Genomic DNA, 9,818 nt, shown 5'->3' with positions numbered 1-9,818 from the left:
TCTCCATATGGGAAATGTCAGTTTTCCTGGTCTACAAAATAACTTCATCTAGAGTGATTCCCTTCATTTTAAAGAGGTGAAAACCTTCTAAGAGAGGTGAAGAATCCTGACCAAAATGACCTAGCTAGTTAGTAGCCAACCTTTTGCAGATGGTTGATAATCTATCCTATTTTTAAAGGTCTGGACTAGGTTACTAAGGGAAGTTATGGAATCTTCTCTTCTAATGTTTAATAACTTTTTCTGTTGAGAATTTCTTCCTAAATTTCTCGTGTTGTGGTTTATGTCTTGTTCCTTATTCTGTCCTTGGGGGGAAATGAGCAGCAGCTGGCTGCTGCCCTCTAATTTGAGTGGTTCACTTGCATAAAAATAATGAAGTGGTTCTTCAGGGTTGTTGTTTTGTTTAATTTATGGTAAACCATTCCAATTCAGTTTGTAATAGAAAATAAACTTAAAAGTAAGTACATTTGTTTTAAAATCCAATATGTGATTTCTTCATTAATTTGCTGAGGGCAGTCAGATGGAATCACAAAAGACTATAAGGGAGATCTTTATCAATCTGTTTCTTCACTAATCAGTCATCAAAATACATTAGAGCTTTGCATGCTTCCTTGAAAATAATAATAGCTAGCATTTTACGGTTTGAAAAGCACTTTACATATTGTTTGATCCTCACATCAACCCTGAAAAGCAGTTGCTGTTGTTATCCCTGTTTTTCAGATGCAGAAACTGAAGCAGGCAGAGGGTAAGCGGGTAAAAGTACTTACTGGCTTTGTAGGGGGCAGCTAGATGGAATAGTGAATAAAGCATCTGCCCTACCTTCAGGAGGAACTGAGTTCGAATCCAGCCTCAGACACTTGGCACTTACTAGCTCTGTGACCCTGGGCAAGTCACTTAACCCTCATTGCCCTCCCCCCCCCCCAAAAAGTACTGGCTTTGTAGTAAGAAAGACCTGAGATCAAATCCTGCCTCAGACAAGTCACTTAGCGTTGCAGCTTCAGTTCCCCCATCTGTATGAAGGGGATAATAATAGGAACTACCTCAGAGGGTTGGTGTGAGGTTCAAGTGAGATGTGTGCTCTGCAAAGCACTACATAAATGTTGGTCAATATTAAATGATTTGTCCAACTGAGAACAGAAGCCTGGGAGTTTGGGAGTTCACAGTTTTCTTCTTGTATTATAAAGATGGGACAGTACAGGGAGAAACCAGCTTAAGGATAAGAGGATAACTTTTTTTTAAAGTTTATTTTTTCCAATTACATGTTAAAAGTTTTAATATTCATTTTTTTTAAGTTTTGAGTTACAAATTCTATCACTTGTTCTTTCCTCCCCCCTCCTCGAAAAGGCAAACAATTTAATATAGATATCCATGTACAGTCATGCAAAATATTTCCATATTAGCCATATTGCAAAAGAAAACAGACCAAAAAAAAAAAACACAAGAAAAATAAATAAAGTTAAAAAAAAAAAAGGTGTTCCATTCTGTATTCAGACTCCATCAGTTTCTTCCTCAGGAGGTGTTTAGCATTTTTCATCAAAAGTTCTTCAGAATTGTCTTGGATCATTGTATTGCTGAGAATAACTGTCATTTATTTATATTTGATCATGATATTGCTGTTACTGTATACAATGTTCTTTCTCCTGGTGTACCAATTTATATGTCTTTAAAGTTGTTTTCTAAAACCATATTTGCGCATCATTGATTCTTTTTTTAGTCGTTTTAGTTGGTTTTTTACTTAATCGTATTTCATTTTTCTGATTACATGTAAAGATAATTTTAAACATTAATTTGTATGAGATGTTGAGTTCCAAATTATCTCCTTTCCTTCCCCACCTTCCACCCTCCCTAAGACAGCAAGCAATCTGATCTAGGTTATACAGTACATCATGTTAAACAAATTTCCACATTAGTCATGTTGTGAAAGAAGAATGAGAACAAAAGGGAAAAACCACTAGAAAGAAACCCCCCCCCAAAAAAAGTGAAAAGAACATGCTTCGATCTGCATTCAGACTCCATAGTTCTTTCTCTGGATGTGGACAGCATTTTTTAACGTAACTCTTTTGGAATTGTCTTTGATCACTATATTGTCAAGAAGAGCTAAATCTATCATAGTTGATCATTGAACAGTGTTGCTGTTACTGTGTATAATGTTCTCCTGGTTTTGCTTACTTCACTTAGCATCAATTCATGTAAGTCTTTCCAGGTTTTTCTGAAATTTGCCTGGTCATCATTTCTTATAACACAATAGTATTCCATTACATTGATACACCACAACTTATTCAGCCATTCCCCCAATAATGGACATTCCCTCAATTTTGAATTTGTTGCCACCACAAAAAGAGCTGCTAGAAATATTTTTGTACATGTGGGTCCTTTTCCCTTCTTTATGATTTCTTTGAGATACAGACCTAGGAGTGGTATTGCTGGATCAAAGGATATGCAATTTTATAGCCCTTTGGACATTATTCCAAATTGCTCTCCAGAATGGTTCTCAGTTTACAACTCCACCAACAATGCATTAATGTTCCAGTTTTCCCACATATGCTCCAACATTTAACTAATCTGATAGGTGTGAGGTGGTACCTCAGAGTTGTTTTAATTTGCATTTCTAAGAAGATAATTATTTAGAAGCAGTTCAAGTATACTTTATAAACTAGTGGCTGGAAAATAATGCCAGTGTTATTGTGAAAATAGTTTTGACCTAGCAGACCCTATGAAAATGTCTCAGGGATTGTTGGTTTAGACTTTAGAAAGATGGGAATGCCACTTACAAACAAGAGTTCTTGAGTATTTTCAAATTCTCATTTAAACAAGTAACAACTGTTTACCATAATATTGCTGATCTCAAAAGGGTTCTTTTAATTTTCATTAGCAGTCAGTGAAAACATGAGCCATGTATTTAAGAGGCAGCATCATGTAAGGGATAGGACAGTAGAATTCAGCCAGATGGGTTCAAATCTGTCATTCAACACTTACTACCTGTGTGACCATATATAGAGAAATTAGCTATTTTATGCCTCAGTTTCCCCATCTGTAAAATGAGGAGGTTGGACCTGATATCCTTTAAGGTTCCTTCCAGCTCTGAATAGATGATCCTATGTGAAAAGCATCATGCTGCAGTGGAATGAACACTGGCCTTAGAGTGAAGAATAACCAGAGTTCAAATCCTGGCCTGGAATGTTTGCTTGGCTGTTCAACTTCAGGTGAGTCACTTTCATCTCTGGGGACCAAATCAAATCACATGTATAAAGTATTTCACAAACCTTACACCACCATTTAATCACAACTATTTATTGGATTCAGTTTTCAGAGGAGAGAGGCTAAGATGAAAAACCCAAGCACAGACTATAAATCAATATGTATTTACAGCCATCATAAGAAAGTGATTTCAAATTATGTCCAAAAAATTACTTAAATGTATACTCTATGGGGCAGCTAGGTGGCGCAGTAGATAAAGTACTGGCCCTGGATTCAGGAGGACCTGAGTTCAAATTTAGCCTCAGACACTTGACACTAGCTTTGTGACCCTGAGCAAGTTACTTAACCCTCATTGCCTCGCCCCCCCCCAAAAAAATGTATACCCTGTGAGTATTCATTGATATCATTATTAGGCCTATATATACCAAAAAGATCAAAAAAGAAAAGAAAAGAAAAGGATCCATAGGTATTAAAATATTTACAACTAGGTCCTGATTAATGAAAATAATTCCTTGAAGTGGTTGCACATATTTGAATTTGTGCTATTCAAACTAACAATTGTGTGAAGTAAGGTCACCGGTAATTTGAATAACAGAACCACTTCACTGGATTCATTATTTGCACTTCTTAGTGCCTGGCAGCTCTTTTTCAGATGACCAACTAGAAATGGAAAACGGGGGTGGGATGGAGGGGTGAAGAACACATCTATTGGGGCATGACTACAAATTATGGTACACTGAGAAATGAATATTTGTTCTTACCAAAGGGTTTTTTTGTTTTTGTTTTTTTAACAAAAGGGGTACAAAAGAACTTTTGAAGAACTGAGATTTAGATCATGTTAGGCACTTTCTAGATGGGCCTTTGATGAACTGTTCTCTGAGTGGAATCTACAATAGCATTTACATTAGCTGGGGAGAGGGAAAACCTGTCCTCAGTTTGACATTTCTCTAGCCTCAAATGGGATCCTCATAAAATTAAAATGCTTCCATTTGGAGTACAGAGTCTGAGCCCCAGTCGCAACATCCTCCACAACAAAACTATCAATTTTTATGAAAGGAACATCAAATGTCTTATATCTTGCAAATATACCCCAGTCATGATGGCAGCTAGATTCTGCACAGAATATTTTTCCTTTCTTCTCCAAGAACCCAAAGCTCTTTGGTTTGGGGTGTGGCTCAGTCACGAATGCTTTCTTAAATGCATCCCCTATCACGGTGTGATGAGTGTCCTAAAAAGGAAAAACAATCACATACATCAAAGGCAAATGCTAAAGCAGGAACATGGTCAATAAAAAGATTTGTCAAAGGCCATACCCATGCAGGAACAGGGGCAGGCCATATTAGCCCCAGTTTACAGATGGTACAATTAGTAAATGTAGAAAAGACTGTATGTAAAATCAAAGGACCTTCCATTCAACTCCCAGCATGGACCTTTGCTACCAGTAAGGCAGTGAGCAAGTCACTGAATCTTTCTGGGCCTCAATTTCTTCAACTGTAAATCAAAGGGGTTGTTCATGTTCTCTAAGGTCCCTTCTAGTTCCTAATCTATAATCCTTTGATTGAGTCTAAGTATTCTCAAGCAGGCAATCCCATCTTACAAACATTGGTGCTAAAATGTGAAGGGGAAGGATGAGAGTTATTTGGAAGATAGGCAGCCTTCATGAATTTAGGACAAAAACTCTCAAATTCTTAGCTAAATGGCCTGAATTCCCCGAAAGCCACATCTGTATAATAATCTAAAAATAATAATAATTTTATAAATCTAATAATAATAGCCTAAGAGAAATGGCAAAAAAAATTTTTAATGTATATTTGAGTATACATTATCCTATAGGGAATCACATAGAAACATATTAAAGGGAAATGCTCAATTTTTTAAAAAATGGTCAAGCTACAAAAATAGTTGTAGTCATGAGAGAATTCAATAAAAACTGATCCATTTATTAAAACTTTAGTTTTAAATCAAACTCACCTCTTTTACCTGCAAATAAACTATTTTCTAGGAACAAAGGCCAATATGATTTAGAATTTAGAAAAATGGGAATAGTACTAATGAATGAAAGAAATTTTCAAATTCTCATAAACAACCTTATTATTTACAGGAATGCTGCTGGTCTCAAAAGGGTTCCTTGGTTTTAAAGTCCTCCCAGGTTTTCATTAGTATATTATCTAGGCCCAACCCCACATTTAACTTAATTAGAATGTTATCTAGTCATATCCCATTATTTTATAGATGAGGAAACTGAGGCCTACTGAAGTGATTTGTCAGTGTTAAAGAAGTTACCCAGGACAATTTTTTATTGCTTTCATCCAATGGTAGTTAGAAATGATTATGGATTCCAATTTGGTAAAGAGTAAGCTAGGGGGCGGCTAGGTGGCACAGTGGATAAAGTACCAGCCCTGGATTCAGAAATTTCTGAGTTCAAAACCGGCCTCAGACACTTGACACTTACTAGCTGTGTGACCTTGAGCAAGTCACTTAACCCCCATTGCCCCACCAAAAAAAAAAAAAAAGTAAGCTAAGCATTACAATGACGCTTTTGGATGCAGAAGGAAACCTCATTCAAAGCACAGATGATGCTTAACATACTTAATCTGTAATTTTCAAAGGGAGATCTTGGACCCTTCTTTTCTTTTTTTTTTTTTTAGTGAGGCAATTGGGGTTAAGTGACTTGCCTAGGGTCACGCAGCTAGTAAGTGTTAAGTGTCTGAGGCCAGATTTGAACTCAGGTACTCCTGACTCCAGGGCCGGTGCTCTATCCACTGCGCCATCTAGCTGCCCCCCCCCTTTTCATTAATGCACATCTCAACCCCTCCAAAACTTGGAAGCTGGTCTTTGAAAGTTGAAAAGCATCACCTTTCTTTCAAAGCCAACAAAGGAAAGAGCTATACTAAAAAGCTCGTCAAATGGGTAAAACGACTGGCCTTCACACTGGGGCCATGGCCTGTCCTGGAGAAGAGACAAGAAAACAAATTTCTCTCTCTTCATTAAGGATATGGGGGGTGGTGGGTATGGATATGCTATCAGACATGGTTAATAAGTTGATTGGTTTTGCTGAACATTTCTCCCTCCCCCTTTTCAGTCTATAACAAGGGAAAGCTTGCTGGACAGAAGGTGTTGAGTTTTACATTCAGAAACATAAAAACAAAAGGTATAACTATGTAGCTGCCTACATACGTGACAGGTGCCTTGCTACTAGAAACATTTATAAATATTAACCCAAAGTGGACATTAGCCATAGTATCACTGAAATAGAAAAGACTCTTGCTATAAATTTGCTAACATATATGAGCATTTCCCCAACAAAGTGGACAAAGGACATGAACCAACAGCTTTCAATTATGAACTACTAATATCCACATGAAAAATACTTCAAATCACTAATCAGAGAATTAAAATAACTCTTTTCACCTTATACCAATCAACTTGGCTATAATCACAAAAGCTAGACACTGAAAATACTGGAGGTGGGTATGGGAAGACGGACACATTGGAGCTCTTAATTCATCTAACTTATAGAAGTCTCTCAGTTGTTCAAACCCTTTGACCCAGTGATCCCAATACAGGGTACATGCCATAACACAGAAGTAAAGGTTGCAAAAATACAATATTCATAACTGCAACCTTTTTGGTGGCAAAAAACAAAGTGAGAGCCTCTTGATTGGGAATAGCTGAACATGTTATGGTAGATAAATGGAATAGAACTTTAATATGCTATAAAAATGACAAACATGAGAAATTCAGAAAAGCATGGGAAGAGCTGCATGAACACCTGCAGGAAGGAGAGAAGCAGGACCAGAGGAAGATACATAATGTCAATAGTAACAGACATGAAAGCCACAATGAAAGGCAAGTGGATTATGACTAACTGCAATGATCAATCTTGATCCATGAAAAGAGATGAGAAAACATTTCTGTACTCTCAGTAGAGAAATGAGATGAGGCTACTGATGCACTTGGCCTGGAGTATGAAAGACCCTAGTTCAAATGCAGCCTTAGACACGTATTAGCTGTATGACCCTGGACAAGTCACTTAACCCTGTTTGCCTCAGTTTCCTCGTCTGTAAAATGAGTTGAAGAAGGACTTGGCAAACCACTCCAGTATCTTTGCCAAGAAAATTCCAAATGGGGTCACAAAGAGTCAGACATGACAAACAACTAAACAAAAACAGGGATGATAATAGCATCTACCTCACGAGGGTTGTTGTGAGGATAAAGTGAGATAATAATTGTAAGGTGTTTATCATGGTATCTGGCACATAGTAAGTGTAAATGGTAAATATGTTAGTAGGATTATTGTACACAGTCAGTCATGACAACTGTAGATTGTTTTTGCTTACTTACTAGCTGTGTGGCCCTGGGCAAGTCATTTAATCCCAATTGCCCTAAAAATATCCAGGGCCATCTCCAGTCATCCTAATATATTTCTTGCCACAGGACCCAGATGGCTCTGGAGGAGACAGTGAGGTTGGTGACACTGCACAGCTCTCCCTGGCTTAAATCTAATTCAGTGCAAGTCATGAAATCACCCCAATGTCATGGTCCTCTTCAAGAATGAAGGAGAGGGGGGGGGCAGCTAGGTGGCACAGTGGATAAAGCACCGGCCCTGGATTCAGGAGTACCTGAGTTCAAATCCAGCCTCAGACACTTGACACTTACTAGCTGTGTGACCCTGGGCAAGTCACTTAACCCCAATTGCCTCACTAAAAAAAAAAAAAAAAAGAATGAAGGAGAGGGGTAGCTAGGTGGCCCAGTGGATAAAGCACCGGCCCTAGATTCAGGAGGACCTGAGTTCAAATCCAGCCTCAGACACTTGACACTTACTAGCTCTGTGACCCTGGGCAAGTCACTTAACCCTCATTGCCCTGCCCCCCACCCAAAATAATAATAAGTTCTGTATCCAAATCCAGTGTTCTTTCCACTGTATCACATTGTCTCAGCATTGCCTGGGTGTAAGAGGTACATAATATAATAAAAGGTGATATAATATTTAATAATCAGCAATAGGAATATTTTTTTAAAAAGAATGAAGGACAAACAACAGATTGTTTCTGCTTAACTGCTTTTTCTGTGATACAAGGGAGGGTACAATAGTCTTTTAGTTTAGAAGGATTGAAAATGTCAGGAAATGGGCTATTATGTAAAAATAAAAGTTATCAAAACATTTAAAAATAAATGCATGAGTAAGCTTTAACCAACTACTAAAATAGTAGTTGGAACAAGTTAGGGAAATTTTGCTTACCTCCACCACTCTAATGTCAGCTATATGACATGCAAAGATTTTGCACTTCCTACAAAGCAGTCTTTTGTTTTTCTCTTCCAGCTGTGGTTTAGGGACTATTACATTATCTCTGATGGCTTTTTCTTGAAGTTGTAAATGGCAGATCTAAGGGAAACCAAAGCATTATTTAAAAACATGTTAGTCCTGAAGATATCAGAATAGCACCATTCAGCAGTGGCATTTGAAAAGGCAAAACCAGGTAGACTGGCTGGACAAAACACTTTTAGTAGCACACAGTAGATGCTTAATAAATGTTTACTGATTGGGGCCTGTGTTATGGGGATAACAAGTGATCCTGCCTTGTATTCCTGTCCCTGGTTGACATTTGGTATTTCATGACCACTGTCCCAGTCTACATACACATCCATGTTCTAACTCAACACTGGAGGAATAGTGAATACCCACAACCCACACCCTTATTGGGATTATAAAGTTTTCCGTACCCTACCTCTTCTGTTGTGCTCAGGATAAAGGGATGTCAGTGTCTGTTTCAAAGCCAATATTCCTAGTTTATTGACCAGATTGACACAGATCAGAGACTTGAATTGGAGTCAGAGGATTCATTAAAAGCATAATTACAATTCCATGTAAATTCTACAAAGAAAGTCAACCCAAGAAAGATGGGAAGCTTTCTGAAAGCAAAAAATCATTCCAGTAATGAAAAGGGACAGTTTTAACCAACTGAGGAACAATAGAGGGAGCTGGGGATACTTAACCAAAAAGAAGATGAGACTTCAAGGGACCATGACTGCTGTTTTCAAGTAGCTCAAAGGCTACAAGGAAGAAGTATTGGGCTTGTTCTGTTTGGCTCAAAGGCCAGAACTAGGAGCAATGCATAGAAGTTATAAATAGACAAACTAGGCTTATTGTAAATAAAGAAATGTCTTGATAATTACAACTATGCAAAAGTGAAAGGGGATGTCTCAACAGGTACTGGACTCCACCATACTAGGAGGAAAAGCTGGATAGTCACTTATTAGGTACGTTGCAAGACAGATTCTTGTTCAGGTATGGTTATCCTTTATAATCCTGAGATTTTGTAGTTATGGGAATTCCAGTTCTGCTACTGACTACCTAGACTTTGGGCAAGTCCATTTACCTCTATGAGCCTTAATATCTCCAACTGTAAAATAAGGGAATGAAATGAGATGGATTTCCAAGACCACCTTCTGCTTTAAATCTATAACCCAAGGTCCTCTACTGTATCTAAAAGGTTTTTTTGCTTCCAGGTGACAATAATAATGACGATGGTGGTTTGTTTTTAATGTCAATACACTAAAATGGTACTAGATAGCAATGCAACTTCATGAAAAAGAGGTTTGCCCTTGGTAAAATGGAAAAA

At 37.7% G+C, this 9,818-nt stretch overlaps 1 protein-coding gene across 1 annotated transcript in view; it reads right to left on the bottom strand.

Moving 5' to 3' along the window:
* Positions 1-2,493: 2,493 nt before the first annotated feature.
* The window catches only part of DDX58 (DExD/H-box helicase 58), a 55,776-nt gene continuing 48,451 nt past the window's right edge, over positions 2,494-9,818 (bottom strand). Inside the window, exons 17-18 of the mRNA XM_043975232.1 lie at positions 8,438-8,581; positions 2,494-4,423 (exon numbers count right to left, since the gene is read on the bottom strand). Coding sequence (XP_043831167.1) covers positions 4,127-4,423; positions 8,438-8,581 — 441 coding nt within the window. The 3' untranslated portion in view covers positions 2,494-4,126. The remainder of the gene's footprint in view (positions 4,424-8,437; positions 8,582-9,818) is intronic.

This window comes from Dromiciops gliroides, chromosome 1 (assembly GCF_019393635.1).
Source record: "Dromiciops gliroides isolate mDroGli1 chromosome 1, mDroGli1.pri, whole genome shotgun sequence".
Classification (NCBI taxonomy): domain Eukaryota; kingdom Metazoa; phylum Chordata; class Mammalia; order Microbiotheria; family Microbiotheriidae; genus Dromiciops; species Dromiciops gliroides.
This window is presented reverse-complemented; position numbering and strand designations above follow the sequence as displayed.